The sequence below is a fragment of the Hakea prostrata genome, chromosome 4, assembly GCF_041222555.1.
Source record: "Hakea prostrata isolate BN-2017 chromosome 4, UWA_Hpros_2, whole genome shotgun sequence".
NCBI lineage: Eukaryota > Viridiplantae > Streptophyta > Magnoliopsida > Proteales > Proteaceae > Hakea > Hakea prostrata.
This window is the reverse complement of record NC_142603.1, coordinates 18,221,816-18,245,689: the sequence shown is the minus strand read 5'-3', so window position 1 is coordinate 18,245,689 and position 23,874 is coordinate 18,221,816. Positions and strand designations below refer to the sequence as shown.

At 37.2% G+C, this 23,874-nt stretch overlaps 2 protein-coding genes across 2 annotated transcripts; both read right to left on the bottom strand.

Annotated features, from left to right (window-relative positions):
* Nucleotides 1–15,560: 15,560 nt before the first annotated feature.
* GHS1 (Ribosomal protein S21 family protein) lies at nucleotides 15,561–16,783 on the bottom strand. The gene is made up of 2 exons (XM_089152590.1): nucleotides 16,229–16,783; nucleotides 15,561–15,853 (listed from the first exon to the last, which is right to left on the bottom strand). Exons 1-2 carry the CDS (start codon nucleotides 16,693–16,695, stop codon nucleotides 15,736–15,738), a joined length of 585 nt encoding a protein of 194 aa, XP_089008716.1. The 5' UTR covers nucleotides 16,696–16,783; the 3' UTR covers nucleotides 15,561–15,735.
* A 5,437-nt stretch (nucleotides 16,784–22,220) lies between these two features.
* On the bottom strand, nucleotides 22,221–23,369 carry LOC149018289 (putative F-box protein At4g09190). Its single transcript, XM_089153875.1, has one exon. It carries the CDS (start codon nucleotides 23,367–23,369, stop codon nucleotides 22,221–22,223), a length of 1,149 nt encoding a protein of 382 aa, XP_089010001.1.
* Nucleotides 23,370–23,874: the final 505 nt, after the last annotated feature.

Sequence of the window (23,874 nt, the reverse complement as noted above, 5' to 3'; positions counted from 1 at the left end):
AAGATGGCGCAATTAGGGCTGGCAAAACCCCTATAAGGACAGTTTGGTCATTTTTCCTTCGCTATTAATTGATTATTTTATTTCCAGAATTTTTGTTTTGAATTTTAGAGTCCAAGTCTATGTTTATTTCCTTGTTTGAGTTCTAATGTCATAGGGAATCTTTTTTAAATTTGGTCTTTTATTTCAAGATAAGTTCTTTTATTTATGTGGCTGTTATTTTATTAAGTGTAAGGGGTATCTTAACTTATAAAGGAAATCTGAGTTGAGTCAGTTTCTAACTCCTAGTTAGAGTCTAAGTCGTTCTTTCATTATGTAAGCCATAAATAAGCAATTCCATTTGTTGAAAAATTAGTTTGGGTTGAATAAAATTGAAGAATTCTAGTGGAAAACAAGTTGTGGCTTCCTTGGGAGGGCCACGGCAAAAATCTAAGCTTCTTGCCTTCAATTGCAGCAGCTTTCTTCAAGATCTAGCAGCCATCCTCTATCTCCAGCAGCCTTACATACCCCCAGCCCCCTTCCCCTTCATCCTACACCCATCACAGCCCTCCCTCTCCTCTTCCCTTTCTTGCACAACCCACTAGGAACCAACCCCCTCCCCTTGCAGCTCCCTAGATCCCTTCCCCCACCCTTCACCCTTAGATCCCCTCCTCTACCCCCTACGACCCACCCAGATCCCTCCCCCACCTCCCCCGAAACCTGGGACAACCCCTCCCCCTTCTTTCCCTCTCGGCCCCCTCTCTTCTTCTCATTCTGACTTACAGCAAGTCTGAAAACAAAAAAGAAAGAAAAAAGAGAAGAAAAGAAATGAAAAGAAAATAAAGGAAAGATCCAATAAAGACTGCCCAAGATCCATTCCCAAAACCCTAAAATTTCTCTATCTTTTGTTTCATCCCAAGAATCATCCCCACAATCTTCCCTAACCATGCCAAGCTAATTTGATAAACCCTTTCTATCCCATATTAACTTGAGATAACTCCAATCCTACCATATTGGTCCAAGTTATCGCATTCTTCTTTCCCATCAACCCTAGGATAGATTTTACTCTCTGAAAATCATCCCATGGGTTATTGTTAAAACCCTAACATCTCATAAACCTTTTCATTGCTTTTCCTGATTATTCCTTGTCACCCTAGATCATCCCATTAAAATTTTGGTGTTTATTTGCTGGAAGATTCTCGGCTAACCCTAAATTTTTGGGAAATCTCTTAAACAACCCTAACCCTAAATTGTGTTACATCAACCAATAGATAGCATTTGATTGATAAAAAAACAAGTAGATGACATAGAACCACCCAATAAACCATTGGAGCTTTTATATGAAAAACTAATACTCTTAGAATGTTAATGAGTTGTGGTTCTTATGGTCTACCACACCATTTTGTTGAGTTGTGTAAGAACAACTAGTGGAGCAAAAAAAGGAAATGACATTTTGCATAATTTCAAGTGTATTATCTGTATGTAAAGTTTTCAAAACAAACACCTGTTGAGACCTCAATTGTATCAAGGTGGCCTAAGGTCTTGCCCCAAATTTTGGCTCAAGGCATGATGCGTGTTGACTAGACTCTAAGTCAATAAAGTTGCACCCTCTCCATAAGTCTGGGCTTTGAATAACTGGCAGCCTCTTGATCCAAGAAGGCAAGAAGTGATATCAAAGCAACTGTCACAAGTTTGAGTCCCCCTGTTGGCGTGTCCTTGGGGGGTTGTTAGAACCTTGATTGTTCTAAGATGGCACAGAGTCTCCCCCAGATACTAGCTCAAACCGTAATACGTGTTGGCTAGACTATAAGGAAATAAAGTTGCACCCTTTCCACAAATTCAAGCTTTTAGATGACTGGCAGGCGCTTAATCCAAGAACACCACATTGAACCTTTATTTCATTATAAAATTGTTTAAAGATGTGAAAACTCAAAACAAACTTTAAAAGATACGATCCTATTAGGAGCAAATAATTGAGTACTGGAGATAAAAATAAAAAAACAACTAACCTACTATTGACATGACACATGCCCCAAAAATTAAACTGAACTAAAACAAACAAGCATCAACTTCTAAATTCACTACAAAATGGAAAAACAATAAACTGATGCTCGTAAGCTCATAAGCTTCACACTCAAGATGAGAAACAAACTTACAACTAGGGAACAAATGTTTTAGCTCAGATAAGGAAAGGTACAGTAGATAATAATGCCAATACACCAGCCCAACGGCTACTTGCGTAGTTCATTCAACTCCAGCCACAGGGAATGGGGGGATTAACATGTGATATCGGCCCCCTATAGGTGGCTTAGTTTGAAGGAGTAGTTCAAGCTCATGGCCTATAGCCCTTCATAGAGGGAGGTATTTTGGCAACTACACAGCATTATGTTTTTGAGCTATTCTAGTATACCATGGAGCAGGTTGGGCTAAAATCCATGGTTGAGTCATTAGTATCTACCTTTAAAGCATCTAGGTAGGAAAACTCCCCTCCTTTTCAGTCACTTCTTTAGTTGGACAGCTGATATGGTGCACTAATCCCGATACTTATCCCTGAACAAGCACAAAACTCTAAGCATGCCATAGGCACAGCTATGTAAGAACTCCATGCCAAAAATATCCCAAAAGCCATTTATAGAAATTGCTTCCTCTTCTTTTTTTTTCTTTTTTTTTTTTTTTTTTTTTGGGGGGGGGGGGTACAGTAGAAATTGCCATTAGGTAGGTATATCTAGACAAAGACTCCATCTCCATAAGAACGGATATATCAACATGAATCACTCAAGCATTTGACCAAGTTCAAATTAAATCACTATGCCTTTGATTCAAAGATGAAGTTGTGGGTGGCTCCAGCGTCAAGCATTGTTGTAGTGGGTTTTCCATTGATTTTTACATCAGCAAATGTTGGTCCAGGGAATGCACTCTTCTTGTCATTGACTTATCCCTTCATGAAAAATAAACTATTCCCACTTTGCTCATCATTCTCACTACCCTCACTTTCTGCTCCCTTAATCAAATGATACAATGCTTGTACAACATCGGAAGTTTCCTTTTGGGGCACTCCAAGGTGTGTTATCCTTGATATATGACATTGTATGGTTGGTTTTGACCTAGTCATCAAAATATGGAGCCCCATGATAAGAAAGAAGGCCTTTTCAAACTTCATTCCCTTCCACCCTGAAATCTATTGTTGTTATAGGTCTTCCCTGTCCACCCAATGCCAATGGTTGGCAAAGATTCCATTTTGCTAAGGCTCAAGCATAATCAGTTATACATCCAGTAGCAGCATATGCTGAAACAAGGTCTTGCACTCTTTGACCATACATGTTCACACGAAAGTTTTAAGCCCTCAACAACTTAAACACCGTATCCTTCTCAGAAGTCTGTCTAATATCAAGTATTAAGGTCATAAAGTCTTGAAAATAGCCTTGTATTGCCAGTGTGTTGTAACTGGCTTGAGTCAAATAAGGTAGCCAACATTTTCAAGCAGTAATTGACTCTTCAACTCCTTTAAGTCCTTAAATGTGTTGTTGATACAAGAAACTTCTTGGATGGCATTGTAATACATAAGCCAGAAACAATTTTGCATCCCCAAAGAGATACTGCATGGAAGTAATGGTCTACATCAAACAAGAAGTTCTCCATTTCCCTAGCATCTTAAGTATGGTCACACGTGATTGGCTCAAGTATTTTACATGAGGACAAGATTTCTATCACTTTGCTCCCTCATCTATAAGTTAAATTGACTTATTAACTCCTCAACCAAGGAAGGCTGGGTTCCCACCATGCCCCTTGTGTCTTCTTCTAACACTTGTTGGAGAGCCATGTATACCCCTTGTCAAGGATGTCCACCTTCTTCATGATCGGTCATTGCTCTTCCCCAAGGCATCAACCCTCACCTCAAGAGTGGGTTGGTTTTCAACTCCTCAAATTGTGAACGGTTGGGTCTCAAGGGCATCAAGGTGGACCTTAATGCGAAACTAATTCGGTAGGTCGACAATGGCATAGCTGGAAAGTATTAAGATCCACACAAAATAAGGGACGAGAGCTGAGGAGTTGGGAGAAGCTGAAGGAAGAAGAAGAGAAAAGTTAGAAGAGTGCAAATCATAGGCAAGAGAGGGAAACTTTCTTGCCTATATTTTTTGGGGTGAATTTCTTGCCCATATTCATTACTCAAAATATGTTGAAAATTACAACCACCTCCCTAGTGAGGTAAAAGAGAAGAAATAAGAAACAGAACTTAAGTTGTCATAGACAAAACATATAATACGACTGAAGTACCGATATCACATTCTAATAGGCTTCTACTTTTTACAGACAAGGGTCTAAAATCCAACAATAATGCACCTATTTTGGGTGTTCATGTAGCTCTCACTCACACGTGGTGTCCTATGTTTCTACCTAAACAAACCACAAAATGGGGATGGAAGCAATCCAAGAAACACAAAGGGAAGTAAGTCAAAAGTAGTCTCATTGATCGAAGCTAGACATTACAAGCTAACAATTTGAAGAGGGTCACCAGGCAAAGTTTGTAGCAGGACATTGGTCCTCAAGCAGCAAGGATTGGGACTGGAAACTAATGGCAACACTTGTAGACAACCTATCACTTCCCTACAAGAATGCTTTTATACTCTTTTTACTTCTCCAGAAGGAGACATGAGATAAAACTGCCCCCTCCCCCTACTCTCCCACCAAAAATGAATAATTAAATAACAAAAATGCCATGGGCACCATCCTCATAACTTGGCTAGCTTTCAAGCCTCTTCTATGCCAAAATTGTAGTCCATGCAAACAATGTCGGACGACATGGCCATGACAAACCCCTTTGGAATGGAGCTCTAGCAAGCTGCAGGTGCCTTCAAGCTTAAAACCATTTGAATGGCTTTCACAATATTTTGATCATTCATACATGGGTTAGAACATAAATGAGGATCTTTTAAAAAACCTCCACAGTTTCAATGGATTTTACCATCCTAGTAAATTATGGTTAACATTATTCAGTATTCGATCAAGACTGAATCACTAACAGTTGGAATTAAATTGGAGTCTATGATAATAGAAACCTACTTGACCAACCAAAGGAGACAAAGCTGAAGTCATTGCTAAGTTAGATTTAAACAGCCTATAGACTTCAACACAGTTAACACCCTGTAATTCGTATCTTTGCATAAAAGATTGAACCACAAAGGTACGGTAAGTCATGTGAGATCATCAGATAACTAACCAAAACAAATTATGGCTGGAGTCCTCCTAAAAGGCATGAGAATGGACTAAGCATCACAATTACAATAGCAACTTTTGTGAGATTATCAAAATGACACATCAAAGTAATAATTCTAAAATCAGGGATAACACTCAACTTCATTGAAATCCATATAGACTGAGGATTAAAGCCCCCAATCCCAAGAAAAAAATACAAGGGGGCAAGTAGGTTTCTCCAAAACAATTAAATTGTCACACCCATTTACCACATCATCAACTAAATTACCAGATATATAAAACACAACGGGAATGACAACATTATAACTTATACCCTCGTACAAATCAACACAGACTGTTCGAACCAATGGCAGGACGATAACACCAGAAAATATAACAGAAAACAGAATTTACGTAGAAACATAGAAGTAAGAAACTCACCTAAAGAAAGAGAAATGGCCACTCGAACCTTTACAAGAGGAGCTGGTCTGGTTAGAATGAGAGGGGAAAGGAATTGAACTTGGAGGCAAAGCCCTGAGGGAGAAAGCGATAAGGACGGAAGCTGTCAGGGATTCAGGTTGAGAGCCCGAGAATCCCATCCGTCTCTCTCTTGTTTCTCCCTAACAGAACAACTGCTACAAGGACCGATGAAGCGGTTACTTCGCCGAAGCAAGCGCGGGAATCCCAATTTTGTGAACTGATTGGGTTCGTCGTAAATATGTGTGATGGTAAGGGGCTTTTGAGGGTTTTTGTGTTGTATACTTATATTGGACAGGTGTGTAGGTTGTAAACGGACCGGATTCAGATTGGATAATTGTAATACGATATCCACCTCCTACTATATTCAAACGGATTCCAATAATATCCTATTGTTTTCAGTCGGATTCGGATGATACTCGGATAGTTATTTTTTTAAGTAGATTCTTCTAAATGGGTGTAAATACAAGTTGAATACAAGTTTTTGACTACCTATTTACATCTTTATCATTTTATTTATGAGGGTCAAGTTTGAAATTTAAAAATTTAGCAACTTTGATAGCTATTTTAGTAGAAAATTTAGAAAAATAGTCACATATCACAAGCAAAAAATTTATTAAAAAAAAATCTGAATAAGTAACTTAATCAGATAATTTTATCGGACAGATAATAATCAATAAGAAAGAGGTATACCATGTCCACATCCTATTAGTAATCGGATAGATTCGGATATCCTAAATGGATGCGAATGCGGATTCGGAGGCGGATTTCGATTATCCATTTACACCCCTACTGGTGTGGTCAAACGAAGGAAGCCCGAGAGATGGACAGACCAGCAAGGTATCGGCTAAAACCCAACCCGATACGAGTCAGATCCTTACGAGGTTAAATCAAAGTGAACATGTAGATTTTCTATTCTTTTGGGGAGAGGATGAAAATTTATTTTTTTTTTTTCCGAGTAGATGTTGGTGTAGATTTTTACAAACCTAAAAATGTAAAAAGCTAACAATAATCCGAACTTTACGGGTAAATATCACTTATCTTCCTTTTCAGGTGACCGAATGGTACCTAGACCATAGAGCTCCCCTAGGGCTAGGATGGTCGTGCCCACCAACCATCACATTTTTCTAAAATTTTCGCATGCCCCTCCTGTTTTTTAAATTTTTTTAAAGAGATTTTGTGCCCTCTTTTTAACAATGAAGAAAATGTGTAAAAAATTCCTTGAGTTTTTATGATTTTTCACTTGTTATTATTTTTGTAAGAAACTAATATTAGTTTGAATTAATATCTATAAAGCATTTGTGGTAAAAAAAAAAAAAACCAGTTTAAAGTTTGCTTACTCAAGAAGAATTTCTTTCTTTCCGAAGAGAGAGAGAGAAAATAGATACTAGAAAACCAGTTAGAAGTTTGAACAATGAAAGTTTGAATTCTTGGAGTTCACTTATTCAACAAACACAACTCAACAATTGTAATAGCAAACACATTGATATCGCCCTTTAAGATTGCCCAAACACATTCCATTTCCACTCTTTTGCTGAAAGCAGACTTGCTTGCAAGTTTGGAGATTACAGCCACCAGCGTCCATGACTTCAAGGCACCTTCCAGTGTCACCTACTTCATTTCTCGTAATCTCCACTCCTTCAGACAAACAAATACAGAAAGCCATAAATATATAAGTTTCAAAGATACTGTTATAAAAAATCACAATCTATGATTTACATGCGAATCAAATCAAAGTCCGCCTGGAGATGAATCTAATCAATAAAAAAAGCCACAGTTTTCAGTCGTTGAGCTTGATTACAGCCCAAGTTGAATTGGGTTCTTCTGAGTGTTGGATTTGCCATGATACAACCCCAACCCAATTTGCCAATTGACACATAGTATGTAGGCTACTAACAGATAAAAAAACTATATATTTTGGGTAAAGATATAGGGTACTACTTCCTCCACAGCCTATACATTTAAAACTAGAATAGCCCTTCTCTTCGAGTTTGAATCATCTATTCTAACAGTAGATTATTGTGCTCTCCACTAACACCTCCATCACACACTTAAGAAGGAGAGGCACCTCTGAACACTGACAAGACGGACCCCAAACCTAAAGAGGGCAATACTTGCCCATGGCTATAAGTCTAGAGCGGATCATAATGTACATGGCTTTATCCCACTTCACATAGGTTATTTTCCAACTCCAATCCACAGAAACTAGAAGATCACAATGTAGCAATCTCTACATGTTGCAGCAAGGGCTCAACAAAGCAAATCTACCCAAATTTCAACTAATGCTTGATAACCAATTAACAAAAAAGCAGAGAATTGATCAGGCCTCCATTCTAGGGTAATAGCTGCATTAGATTATGGAAATGAAGAAAACTTGTATATTAGTACCTGAAGAAACAAGTAGTAGCACAAAAATGCAGTATCCAAAGTAGTAAAGCTTCATCTTCATTGCTTATAGTTGATAACTCCTTGTGCCACTCTTTTGCAAATATATAGGGAGAGCTTTGTGCTGAAACGGGGTACATATATGGTTTTGCAAAATGGGTACAGCACATAGTATCAAGTAGATAGCAATTAATAGCAACTTGGATTTACTAACTTTTTGAGTGGTAGCATTTTCATTAATTTTATAATGTTAAAATGGGCATGCCATAAGTAGGATAAGCCCAATACTGGTGGCTTATTCTCAAAAAAAATCTGATCAAGCAATAAAGGAAGTAGGTACATGTTGGTTCTCCAAATTTGAAATACTTTGAAATAAATGTGATGGAACACTTGCACATTAAAAGACAATATTATTCAACATAAGCTACTTTATGGAAAAGGAAATTAGTGTTTGTAACTATTAAGCTCATTCCAACCATTTTGCAACTTGTTCTAATTTGGTTAGTATGACATAAATTGACAAGTTGAATGGAAAATGCAATGGAATAAACTATTTGTTTCTTTCCTGAATTACTTCCCATATGAAAACTCTTTACTGCTTCAAGGATCTTACCATATTATGAAAACTCAATTACATGGGATTTTGAGAATCACATTTGGACACTCCAACTCTGTTGCCCATTCAATATGGGCAACTCAGTTCATGAAAAGGAAAGATGGAAAGGGGGAGAGAGAGCACCCCCTTCCCCACTCTCATAGTTGCTTGGTTAAACCTATCTTCATGTTGTATTTAGCGGATCTTGATGATAAGATCCATCAAAAAATGGAAAATGGGCGCTTCTAGAAGTGTAAACGGATTGGATAGTGATAATACCATATCCGCATCCTATTATTTTCGGATGGATTCAATCTGAATCCAATCAATTTTTGGACGGATTCAGTTGGATTCAGTTGGATTTGGATGATAATTGGATAATTATTTTCTTAAGTAGATTATTCTAAATGAACATGAATACAAATTGAATATAAGTTTTATGTAAACCTGTAAACGGATCGGATTCAGTCCATATACACCAATATTTGAATCCGAATCCCATTAGCAAAGCCGATATCCGAATCCGAATCCAAATTTGGTAGATATTTCGAGAAGGCATCCGAATTCAAATCCAAAACTTTATCGGATATCTGATAATTATCCGATCCGATAAACTATTCGAATTATTAGCCTCTTTTTTTTAAAAAAAAAAGTTTAATACTTTATTTTAACAAGATAATTTCCGATTATCTGATTACCGGTATCCAAATCCGATTATCATCCATTTTCAGATTAAAAAATGTTGAATACTTTACTCTATCTCGGATAAAATTATCCGGATATTATCCGAATCAATAAGCAATTATCCGAATCCGGTTGCTTAGTGGACGGATACGGATATTTTCCGGTAAGAAAAATATCGGATACGGATACCCTTAAACGAATACGAATGCAAATTCGGAGGCGGATTCCGGTTATCCATTTACAAGTCTAGTTTTATGACAACTTGTCAACATCTTTACCATTTTCTCTGGGAGGTTAGGATTGAAATCTAAAATTTTAGCAACTTTAATAGTTATTTTACTAGAAAACCTATAAAAATAATCACATATCGCAAGTAAAAATTTATAAAAATAAGAAAAATAATTCAAATAAGTAACTTAATCGGATAATCCGCGTCCTATTAATAATCAGACGGATTCAAATACTACTAAAAGGATACAGATATGAATTTGTGAGCGAATTTCGATTATCCATTTACACCCCTAGGTGCTTCAGATCCATGGTAACCACAAGCCAAAGAATTCCCAACAGGCGATGCAAGAGTTCCTAGAGTGCAAGTTGGTAGGAGGAACATAGACCCTTCCGATGAAGGAAATAGGATCAATCATCATTCAAGGAATCTATATTTATACATGATCACAAAGCGATCACTCTTACCACTAAGCTCAACAAAAAAACCTGCTTTCTCCATTATCTGTGAGTGAATTCAAGCAGAAGTTTGTTGTGTTAAGCTCCACACAGAAATTCATCAATTCAATTAGTGCTGACCGGCTTTGGTGCAAAATTATAGGTAACAAAACCTGCGTTAAGAGAACTCATTCTGTATTCCTTGTATGTCAGTTCCATGAATGTGCTCCTACATTACTCTTGAGTTTGGAAGAGTAAAGATTGCATGAAGGGAGTTTAAATGTACCCCCTGCATTAGAGTTCTTTACATGATACAGTCTACATTTAAGAGAAGATCAATCAAATCCTTCAATGGATTGAGTGTTACTCAAAATTTTTAAAGTTGAAATCCCAACAAATAATGAAGAAACTAAAACCTCAATCCAACCATGAACCAACAAGAAAATCACAGTGAGAAACGAAAAACAAGCAAGGAAACAAAAAATAGGAAAATAACACAACATGGAGCTAACAAAAGAAAAATCAAATTGAAGCCAACCAGAACAAACCCCCCCCCCCCCCCCCCCAAAAAAGAAAAAAAAGGAAAAAAGAAAGAAAGAACACACACACACACACAAAATTCTAACTAAAGCTGAATACAAGAAGAGAACAGGAGATGAGCAGTCAAGAACAGCAACGAACAAAAGTACCAACCCAAATCGATGTTTAAGATGGACATAACTCAAAAGTTTTGTTCTTTTGAAATGTGGCATTACTAATATAATTAGTCATAATGCACTAAATTGTTGAAAATGCATTCCATACTCTGCAGGTGCAGGTTTAAAAATCCGAACAGTGGTATTTAGCATGACTTCCTTCTCAACGGCAGTTCCACTGATGCTCAGTACTGTTCAATCAACAGATAATGCAAACAGAAAGAAGTTGAGTAATACCAAGATTGCCAAGGTATCACAGATCTTATGGCTGCACTTCTTAAGGACATCTCTGAACAAGTTAGACTTGAACAACTCACTTCACTTTAAGGAAGTCTGCAGGTCCTGGCTGTGGCTCGCTACTGCCAAGAAAAAAAATATCCCATGGTTTTACAGTCTCTCCCCAAGACAAACTTCTCAGGTTAGAATTGCCCACCTGAATCTCATGTTGCTTGGGGTTGAGGGTGTAGCAGGATGGTTGACAATGAAGCATAAAGATTAGACAGCATTTCCTTTTGAATCCATTGAACAGGGTACTAGTTGGCCTTCCACCAGCACATCTTCCTGCAAAAACTTTCCCAACGCTATATTATTGTCTCCTCTTCTAGCTCCCGGTAATGATTCCAATATGCATGATAACGTATTATATCCTCATCTTTGACAACAGCTGATTGTGTGGTCATCGCTATTCATAACAATATAAACTTCTTTTCTCTCATCAAAAAATAAAAAGAGTCTAGATTTATGAACTTGTGGATCTTATATACAGTGTATATTTTAGATTGTACTTTATTGATTGTACATTTTAGACATAAATATAGCAATATGAAGTTTCAAATGTACGTATCATCCTGTAAAGGCTCAAACAATTAAGTGAATCCAATCATAGAATTAACCACATGCATGCATGTTTTTCTCTTGTTGCCTTTCTCAAAGGATGAGCATCACACAAGAAGAAAAAATAACCTCAGCAACCAAAAGTACCAACACAACCAAATAGTGAGATCCCAAGTAATAATTTCCAATGCACCCTTTTGTAGTAGAAATAATCTCCAAGCAACTAAGATCCCAAGGAATAATTTCCAAGCTTCTTCCCTCATGGGAGCGAATAATGTAATAAGAGGCAAACATACAGTGAGGATTAATGGCAAATGTGGAATTTAATGTACAGGTATGCAGAAAAAGGACGAGGTGGGAGAGGCATAGGGTTGGCCATAGATAATCCGGAAATCAAATATATCAGATCTACAACAGTTACAATGGTGAGCAGAATAATCTGTTACAAACAGCAGTTGGCCGTGGACAGAACATGAATGATATTGTAATTGCAGGTCCGAGTTTTATGAGAAAACTTAGAAGAAATAGTGCAGCCACAAGTTTTTTTAATGAAAAGCAAACCTGCATAATGAATGAACCATAAAAAACAAGAAAACCTGCAGAATATTAATCCCAACCACATAGCAGGCAATGAAGATCCTTTAAATAATCTGAACACGCAATATATCATCGCTGAGGTTTTGATTCAGTCATACTACCCAACTCAAGTAGAATGAATAAAGAAAACAAAAGAGATACCAGCAAAATACAAGGAAAATATACAGCTCAAGGCAGTAGAATGACCAAATAATAAGGAAAACTAATAGGGACAATATAGCCCCAAAATAGTAGAGAAAAATAGTCAGCAGGTTTGCAAATATATACAGAATCAATTATATCAGAATGGGTCAAGAAAAATAGTTTAGCATCTCCAGCTGGCTAATAGTAATAGAGGCAGGGAGTAATAAGCAACAGCACTGGATCAGATCCATATTACCATCAAACAACCCTTGCCACATATATGTGTCTGAGCCATTTAATAGATAGAAAATAACTGCACGCTGTATCTTACCCAGAAATCTTCAGAAAACAGAGTACCCACAAGATAGAAAGTGACAAATAGAGTAGTGTGACCAAGCCATTCCTTCAAATTGGGACCCTATCTCCCTTCAGACAAGTGCACCAAAACCCTCAAAATCATAATAACAGCACCAAGGTAGGTAGGCTCCAAAAGGGACTTCGGAAATTCTAGAGGAAACTCCCAGAAACAGCAGCCACAGGCATGATCTCCAGATTCTCCACAAAATAGGTAAATAGTTTAACACTTCATAGTTTGATAAGATTAGGTCACAATTTGAATAGCGAGTTTCGTAGCTCAATAGCATGAGATAGGCCACAATAGTTTGAGGTAGAACTGAAATTGCCTTGAAAATGACTCTCAAAACTGCAGTTGTTATCTTCATGCAGGATCAGACTTGATGCTCTGATACCATGTTACAGTTGCTGCAGTTTTGAACACAAAAACCGCAGAAGGAAAAGAAGGCAGAGCGAGGAAGAAGAAGAGCGGGGAGAGGTTGCACATGATATCCTCCCCCTCATGGAGCACTTTGTTAACAGGAAAGTAATTAACCCCATCATTGGATTTATTTTCTGAACTACAATACACAAAAAATAGAAACTAGACTTACTTTGACAAAAAATGGTAACCAAGGCTAAAACAGAAACTAAGACTAAACTAGGTTTGCTTGTCAACCAAGCTTCAAAAAATAGAACCAAAAACCAAATCCAAAAGTAATCGCCTAGTCTAATAAGTAGAAGGTAAGGAAGTAATATAAAACTTCAGCATAATAAAATCAGATCTTATCTAATCTAAATGGACCACATACAGTGTGTTAACCACTGAACTGGTAAATTATGCATATATATTCATAATCTGTTATTAGTAATGACTTGAAAAGCTTCTATATGAGTATTGTATCAATACCATTTTCCTTTACTAGCAATGAAATGTACATAAAATAAAGAAAAATATGATGTGAAGATATGCGAGTCTCCCATTCATCTCACACATCACACCTTCTGATTTCCAAAGACATTTCAATTCTTTAGTCTCTCCTACCACAAACATCTTGTCTATATATTATTGGACCAATGAGGGGAGCAATCTAGATTCACTAACATCTAAAGTTAAGAGAGAGAGAGAGAGAGGGGGGGGGGGGGAGGGAGAGGGGGGGGGGGGGGAGGGGGGGGGGGAGGAGAGAACATACCCCCGGGGAAACCAATATTCTAAGCCAATCCCTCTGATTCTAACAGCAATATTTATCGTCCACATTGTTCTTCTAATAGAAAATTTTAATTTTCAGCCTTCATTTGTAGCAGCCCAAGACTAATAAAAAGGAAATGAATTCGCAGCTCAAGTTCTGCCACGCGAGTGAGGCACCTTCTTACTACTGTTCTGCAATGCTTGAAGCCAGCATTAAACTGGTGGATTTGAGAAACTGCACCCAAAACCCCCCCCCAAAACATGCATACAAAAACCAAAAAGAAGATGAATCGATCCAGTTGGACCAAAAATCAGATGGTTGCTTAAAATTCCTAATTCCTATGGGAATCTGAGGGCAAATATTTCTTGGAGCACAAAGCCAGACTCACATATCCCTCCTGAACCTGGAACAAGCTAATCAACAAGAGGCCATGAACCTCACCAATTTCACACCAAAAGAATGGTAGACAGCTCAGTCATCTCTTATCAAAGTATTGGTGTATACACAATATCTTGTAAGTAGATACATTATTGGGTTAATATATATTGTGCTTCTTTTCTCTAATGCATTATGTTGGTGGTTAGTATATTAGTAGTCATTAAGTAGCGGACTGGAAGGGTAGCAGAAAGATGAAGTGTGAATTGTCAGTCATTATGGGATGACATGGTTAGAGATGGGTTAAACTAGGTAAACGGACTGTGATGGCTACCCTATTGAAGAAGCCCATTCAATTCATCAATCGTAGAAAATAATGAAGAAAGAATGAGATTCAAGTGTTCAATTATCTCTCAAAAAGATAAGGTAGATCCCACAACACCCCCACCCCTGCCGCCAAAACAAAGGAAGACATCTAACTTCTTAAGCAAAGCCAAACCCTATCCTATTGTCCCTTCATCCTCTTGTGCACATATCAGGATGCCAGAGGCACACCCAAATTACACCATGATTTTGCCTGTTCACCAGTTACAAGGGTGCAAAGCAGTTGAAGGTGATATTATGTTCTATTGAAAGATCCAACTAAGAATTAATGCTGGTCATATTCATGCTTTTCTTCTTCACAGCAAACAAATAGTTAGTTCAATTTACCTTGCTGAAGTTTCTCAATTTCGGCCCACAGTGATTTATACAGCTTTCAAGCTTCAGTGGTATGAATCATGTGCATGAGTAGAACATATTAAATGATAAGAGTTAGGAAAGTCGTATGTCACTTAATAACCAACATGATCAGGAATTGACTAAAAGAATGAACTTAAATTGGCACAGACACATGCCCAGCTAATAGTTTCAGTGAGCTGCCTCAAGATGATGGCTAACTCAACCCGTGAATTACAATTTAAGAAACCTTGAACACACACATTCACTATCACTTTCTCTGCCTAGCACTTTTTCCTTGTTTTAACAAACTGATACAATTCATTCTTCAGGGAACCACTTACACACCAAGCGACAGGTGCAATTCATTCTATCCATGGTCTCCTTGCAAGCAGTTAGCAACTACAAAAAATCCTTTGAGTTGGTCTTAATAGAAGTATCATCGGCATATTAGTTTAACCTGTGGTGGTTGTGCATATGTGAATAGCAAGTGGATGCAAATTAGTAACTATAGAACATATTTTCTTTGGTTTGGTTGGACTTCCTACTAGTAGAAGCAAGCAGAAGTAGCCTTCACAAAGGACTTACTGGACTTGGGGGAAAAAATTAAGTGACCTTACATTCAGTTTTGATTATAAGACTCTAAATCATATAGAGGCATCACAGAAGTAATGCAGTCAAATGAACTACTAAAAGATCTCCAACCAATGCCGTGCAAGCAATCATAAATTATTTCTGGCTAGGTGCGCCTTAAAATTAAAATGATGAACAAAGTTGCTTGCCCTTTACAGGCACAGGAACACGTCAAGGGAAAGGCCTCAACACAAAAACTTACAACATGTAGGTGCCTCAGAAGATGCAAGTTCCACATGGGAAGGATAGGGAAAAGTGGTACTCAATAGGGAAGGTCTCCTTTAACCAGTTCCCAATTATCATCTTCTTCATCCTCAGCCTTCTTGTTCTTTAACGATTCTTGCTTCTCTGGAGGAGGAGTTCTCGGGGTGAAGGGTCGTCTGTTTCAAGAAAGAAATGGTGATTTAGAATAATCAGAAAATCATTTGCGCAGAGAGAAAGACGACAAACAGGAATATATCTTCTAGTAATAACTGAACTGCACAAACAATTATACTGGTCAGTCCCTGAAACATTCAAAGATACTAAAAGGCAGATGGCATCACAGAACTACAGAATCAAACTGGATGTGACCGTAGAAAGAAGTAAAGCTTAAGAGGCCAAAGGATATTTAATCAAATAAAATAGAGGAAAGAATACTGAAAGAAATGAAGATTTCGATCCTAAGAAACAAAAGGAACAGAGTCCAACTCAAATTGAGAGCAGATTACAGTTCCATGGAGAGAAGAAAAGCTTGGTGGACAAAAAAAAATAACCTTCTTCTATTCCGCTTAGCAGCTTCTCTGGTCTTCCTCTTCCTCTCATCCTGCTTGTTCTCAAAGAACCTTCTCCTCTTGGATTCCAAAATTACTCCAGCCTTCATTACCTCCCTCCGGAACCTCCTAAGCAGGACCTCTTCAGGTTCATCTTCACCCACGATGACCTGAACGTTGTACGCAGATTTGAAGAACAGGGTATTCGTGTGAAGAAGCGAAGGGCATAATACTGACACTAAATCCGATGAACAGGAAGAATAAGGCTTGTTTTCCGCTACTGGAACTAACCCATCTCCGTAAATACCAGTCCGGAAAGATCTGGATGAAGAAGAAGATACAGAAAGAAGAGAACCAGAAGATTCAGATGAAGAAGAAGCAAAGACGAATTGGTTCCTGAGTTTCTCGCTGGGAAGCCGTTTTGATGGTAATGTGAAGGAAAGGAAGTTGCAGAGAGCCGAAGCAGCCATGGATGGAGGAAGTGAAGATCAGGATAAACCTACTGCTACATTTGCAGGCTTGCAGTTCCTAGCCACATGCGCTTGGGGTTGAGTAGCTTGATTCTGGACCGTTGCAAAAGAATCCACTTGTGAAGTCCATCTGCTCAATCTGCGGCCGTGCGGGAGCCACACTTTCGACGACTATGACATGAACGAAAAAAAAACAGGGGTAAAATTACGAGATTAGTCAGTTTTGGTTTTAAATTTACAAAAATAGCCACCACAACTTCCATTGAACTAAAATGTTTGATACTGGGTTTTGTATTATCAAAATCGGCAAAATAGTATCATACCTCGATCTTCGAGAATATACACGTGAGCATTCTTCCCAGATTGACCAAAAAAACACCGAAATCGTGGATTGAAGCTGCAGATCATACTATTTTTTTCCGAAATCGTGGATTGAGTTGCAAGCTTAAATTGTCAAATATTCTACGGAAATCGCCGGAGAAATGGCGTGAGAAGGTGCTGGTGTTTTAACTTTGGTTGCCATAACGAGAAGCAATCTGGTCGATATTCAAGCATATGGTGGATTGAGGTAAGCATTTTGGCTTTCTAGGTTTTTCATTTCATTGGTTAATCTTGTTGTAATCCTTTCTCTTTTTTCTCCTTTCCTGCTTCTCTGCTCTCACTCCATCCAAAATCCGCATAGTGTTGCAAATCAGGTATGTACCTATTCCTTCGCCCTTCCATAATACGCACTCTCTTCTTCCCAAGGGAACATACTTACACATACATGCGATTGCCTTTGTTGTTCATTCTCCTCATGATCAACTATTTTTGTTGTTGAATTATAATACAAAAATTAAATAGATACATTTGAATGTGATCTAGTGTTGTTGGTTAGTAGCTTGCAAAAGAGGTGTTCGACCCCTTGGGTATACTTGACTATTGTAAATTTCCAGCTGCTGAATGAGAAAGATAGGAGAGAAGCAAAAAAAAATTTGTTCATTGAAAGAAAAAAAATCCATTAAATTGAAGGAGAAACTTTCAAAATAGTGTAATCTTAGGTGGTCTTATTTTAAATAAGAAAATCACTATAAAGAGGACTAGAGCAAAATGACAGGTAGCCAACATTGTTTTGAACTTTGTGTTAGTAGGTAGTAATAGAGCAACTAAGTAAATTGGCCCAGATTTGGTTTGCTTAATATTAAATTCTTCCCTGAACAAGAAATCCGAGATAATGCATTGGACTAGAATTCCCAAGTCCAGTAGTCTATAACCTCGATAAAGAGCAACTATAAATATTATCCACTTGTTGCTTATAGGTTGTGTTCCTTCTCCTTACAATGACATCCTAACCATTGCTCACGAAGCATAACCCTCATTTGCTTGGTATTGTATTGTCTCTAGTAATTCCTTGCAAACATAAAAGTATTTTCAGACAGTAGTCTCAAATTTGGGATTATATACGTACAAATATTTAGTTTGTTGGAAGGACTTGTTATGGGGGTATAGGGATAATAGGAGCTTATGGCTTCCCTTGTTTTAGCACAAAGCTTGAGTACCTATAATATACCAACTAGAGTTAATTAACAAAACCAAGTTTAGTATAGTTCCTCACACAACAAAGTTTTAGATAGGCATAAAAGTGAAGTACATATCAAGATGATAAACTTAAATGGGACAACAGTCGCTCATTAGGTTAGAAGCTTCTCAGTAACAAGTTACTATAAACAATTTTTTCCAGTTACAATATTTAGCCACAAAAAGTTTAAATAAATTTACATAGGAGTAATGCAACCTAGAAATTACCAAAAAAATGATTTCTTTCTCAAATTTCTAAATGTAATGCCTCACATCACCTACGACATTTGTAGGTGTTGGAAGACAAAGGTTATTTGAAGTTATCCCTTTAGCCCCTATTGCACTTATCTTCTCAGCAAATTTGTCAACAATTAGATTAGTTGGAACAAACCATGAATTGTTTGGGAAATATGTGATTTTTAGGATTTTTGCCCACATAGAGTGAGGTTCATTCAAGAGGCACCAAGTTTGCTTGAGAAGCAGGTATTCTTATCGGTCTTTCTTTAACCTTTATTTTTTATAATAGGCCCCTTTCAAACATTATCTAAGATTGATGCTAAGCTCCTTAACTGGGAGGTTGTTATCATTCCTTTTGATAGGTATTGGAACAAAGGAAAAGTTTGTTGTACCAAATTAAAATTTTCCCTCACATATGGAGAGCCCCCCCCCCCTTCCTCTTTTCAAGTGCCACCTTTTTTGTGGGTGAAGAGCTGAGTTGATTTGGTCAACAAGAGACTAATAAAACATGAAGTGTAAACAAGAGATAGAGAATGTGTGCTTTTAGGATTTCTTGATTGTACATGTAATAGTTATAAATAAATCTTTATACATACATTTTCAAATAGTGAGGAATAGAAATGACACATGATGTGTGAAAAAATTTAAATTGAGAACTGACACTAGCAGTCAAGTCATGCTAGTTCATATCATTTTGTTTTATTCAAAACTTTGATTGCAAGAAATGTTGAAAGTAAATACATGGATGAAAAAAAAAAAAACTGATGAAACTAGAGAGATAGAGAATTCGTGATCCCCTATAAAAATGTTGTTTAGAATGCTTTATGTTGATAATAAACATACCCTATAAGAAAATCTAGGATTTCTTGTTTTATATAGAAGTATGGGAAGTGAAAGGGAATAAATAGTAGAAATGAAGAAAATTAACAATGAGAAGCCTTATGAACAATATTGTTACTTAAGTTGAATTGGTTTGGAATTTGTTGTGTTTTGCATAATATATTAGTTTAGCTATAGTGAATTAGACCCTATGATGACATAAATAACAAAAACTTTGAATGTTGAAATAATTTGTTAAAGAGGGAAAGAGAATGAGATAAAGCATTTCAACCTACATTTAGATTGAATATACAGGTCATACTTGGTTTGTTGGTTAAGTGCTCACACTGAGGATAAAGTTTGGGTTCAAATGGGATGGACCCACAATTGTTTTCTACCTTCACTTCGGGTTTTCAGACCCACAACATAGATTTTCAGGTAAGGGTTGTGAGGGATTTTACAAAAGGCAGCGAAGTCTTCGATACGCCGAGGTAGATCGAATCCACAACAGCCTAAAATTTCTTCATTTCCTTGGGTCAGTTGTAGTCTATCACATGCCAACACAAATCTAAGAAGAAATTGCACCGGCAATAAGCCTCTTCATCGAATTGACTGAAAAACCACTCATTTGTATCTTCTGGAACCTCATCATCTAATTCATCAGTCAAGTCAGGTTTAGACTTCCAGTTCTTTCTAGTCATCTAAGCTATCTTGGTTTAATGAATCAGACATGGGTTGTTTTTCACCTGTTTCAATTCATGTAGACCAAAATTTGCCAAAATCTGGAATGATAAAGATTGCTACACATCTTTGGTATTTGCAGCTTCTGAATCAAAATTTTCTTGCAAATTTAGTAGTTTTAAGAAGTATGATTAATTACAATCTAAGGAGTTCCATGATCCACTGCAATATATGTAATAAGAATAGACATATTCAGCATTGAGGCCAAGATTCTAATCCAATTCTTTAAAACATGTATATTATTAAGCCATCAATTAGGTTTGGGGCATTGTTAGTTAACTTTTTCACAAATCACAACTTCACCATTACTGACAGCACCACTGTAATCAAGAGGAAGAGAAACAGAAAGCATGAACCAGTGATGTATTGAATGTCTCTGTTTTTTTGTGTCAAAAATGTATTGAATGTCATAGACTAGTCAAGAAGCATTAGCAGAGAGGCTAATGTCTGTATATAAATACTGGACTGGTGTAACTTAATCATCAACGATAATCATTTACCTGAAAATCTTGTGACAATTGTTAAAACCCTCTGTCACAAAAGTATCCCACAGCAACTGCTGCTACAATCACATCTAACAAGAGGAAGGGGAGGGTAAGTTGGAGAACCTTGTGAAGGCCAGCAAAGTACATATTGAAGACTTATGCACTTAATTGCCTTTTTTAGTTATAAATAACAAATAAGATGTAAGAGTGGAAGTAGATGACACAGGCACTTCACTACCTTTGGAGGTAATGGAGAGGTATTAATCTGAATCACAAAACAAGAAATTTCAACTGTGTGAAGGAATTGGTTCAACTTGAGAAATCATTGATGCTTAATTCATCAAAACCATCCTTAATCACTCCTTCATCTAACACCCCCCCCCCCCCAACCCACATATATATATTAGAGTTAGAGAAAGAGAGAGAGAGAGAGAGTCTTAATTCCATTAGGTAGTGCAGGAAATACCAGATAAGTGGACTAGAAGATACAAAATTTTATCTTGCTAGGCTAAGCTCAAAAGAAGAAGTGCTTGCTGTTTATATAGGCTAGTTTTCCTTCCACTAATGCAGCTTCTCATACAATTGCACAGAATCAATGAAAAGTTCAGAATTCTGGTTGTTGAAATATACCTCAATAGGACATTGTAATGAGGGAATTCAGAGCAGCTACTCTCCAACTCCGCAAACATATGCCTCTGGTGTTCTACTAGAGCTTATCAGTCCTAATCAAATTGAATTTAACTGCTACAGAAGATTTGGTTAAACAAGTGATGCAACCATTATCTCGAACTAGTGACAGTGATGGAGAGTTCTCATTATACCTGAAGTTTTTGGTGGAGGTGAAGGTACTAGACAGGAGGTTTAAACTCGAGACCTGGTGAAGCATGGGGATTCCATTTGTGCTAATAGAGAAATTTGAGATGTAATTTTTTAAATTCAATAGGAATAATTATTCTATTTGAAGGTTTAGTTTAGAGCTCCATGAGGAAGCCGGAGGACTTCAGGATACATTGATGGAGGTTCAGTTGGTATTAAGTTCCACTTCTCAAGAATTCTCAAGAATTGGCTGCGAGGGGATTACAGGCATCAAATCTATTCTATCTCATCTGAATATGAAGAGCAAAAGGTATTTGGAGCTCAGGTCATCAATATTTGGACTGATTGTAAGATTTAAGTAGTGGATTGGTGGCAAGATGGACATCGGATTGATCATGTGGGATATTTTCAGCTTGATTAAAACTTATCTCAAAACATGTTTCATAGCTCATTATTTAGCAATTAATTAGACCTAAATTAGCTAACAAGTGATGTATCATGGACATTGTTTTGGATACAAATATTTAAGTTCTCAGTAAAAAAGAGAATGCCGGCATGATCATGTACAGTGGGCACCTTCTAATTCTCTATTATGAATGTGCTAAAGGAGAAGTAGTTAGCAAAGATAGGCACAGATATGGCATTAAAATAGAGCTCATTATAATGAAAGGATCTAAGTAATAGAAGCTTTATTGGATCTGTAGAAAATTAATAAAAAAAAACATAGTTATATCATAAATCAGTAATCTGAACTCCAAAGTACAGATAATCATGCAGGGCAAAAGTGAGATTTAAATATGAAGTTCTAGAATTAGAAACAAATTTGGACTATAAGCTAGGATGAAGTTAAGGGTAGTATCTGGAGACAAATTAAAAGCTGATAAAGCTGTTAACATGAGCAACCATTGAACTATACATTCTCATCCCAATATCCTTCTTCTCCACCTTAAACTGCCCAGTAACCATATCATACAAAACAAGACGTTCATTGTGGATACCAAAGAAGATTATCACAGGTCGAGGATGCTGTGTTATAAAAAACTGCCTGTGAATGCGCAAGTCATAAAGATCAAACTCATCAAGGATTGATCCAAAATTCATACTGAATTTCTTATTCCATGAATGCGAATGCTTCAGAGCATCATTCAAAACCCACAAGTCCAGTTGATAAGAAGAATGAGCAACCCCTAGACACAGAGAACCCTTCATCTTTTGTGTAGTGTAAGCCCAGATAAACCCGCCGGGTGGGGATTGGTATACTGGGCCATCGATTAAACTGAATTCTTCACTTGCTGTATCCATATTTAAGATGACCAGTTCCTCCGATGGTTCCAAAAGTACCGTCCAGTATATTCCTCCATCGGTTGATTGTGTTGGAGTGTATATCTCCATCTTCCCAGATGGGACAGCAAGATCCAATGTTCTCCAAAATCTACTACTACTACCATCACCAACGCCGTCTCTGTTGCCTGTTGTAAATATTGCACACTTGTATGAGTCTGAAACTAAATTGCGAAAGACGATCAAAACTTTATATTTTTTATTCAAACTGTCGTAACTCAATGATGTTTCAAAAATATAAACAGCGCCGTTGGAGAATACAGGAAGCTTCAAATACCAACGAGTGATGGGATTGCAGAGGTAAAATTGCGCGAGGTAGTCATCCCTCACTATATTAGATCCTTTTTTTTCTAAGAGGAGAAGACCATTGCAAGAGTCTTGAAGGTGCACAGAGTCCCCAACAATTTCTTTTACGTTGAAGTCGAAATTGCTCACAACTCCTTTTTCTACATCTAAATCGACATAGGAAACGTTGCCTAGTTTTGCTTGTATATAGATGATTCCAGGTACAGACGATGAAAGTTCGAAATGAGATTCTGCAAACTGAGGATCGCCAATGAGGGTGAACCATTCATTGCACACACACTTAAACCTCAACACAGATTTCACCGGCAATCTCAAAAGGACTTCTGTTACAAGTTCTTGAGGGAGACAGATACTGCGTTCGTATCTAGTCATGGTTTAGCTGCGTTTGTTTGCAACTCCTAACGTGTAAATTTGGTCCTTCTTAATATATAGAAAAAGGTTCCTCAGCGTATAAGACTTCCTACTATACTCAAACACTAAAATGTACAACCCCCAACCCCCAACGGTGGCTTCCATTCCATAGGCGGTTAGAGTTCCAACCGGTGAGGAAACCCATTATATCAATTTTATATATTTTATATAAAATTGAAGTACGTGTAAAATGGCCCCATGAACCTCGGATTCCTATAATTAAATTTCACCATATTATTGCTACAGATCTCAGGATCCGTTAGTTTGTTTGAGATTATGTCAACATGCGTTTAAAGGGGAGTTTTTTTTGTAAAGTTTTTACCTGTGGATTTGCTTAGTAAACTATAAAGTACAAAGTACAAACTAATGGACTAAAATGCCCCTCAAATTATTTAATATATTGTGTTATTATATTTTTTTATTTTTTTTAATATATATAAATATATATTTGTAACCATATAATTAA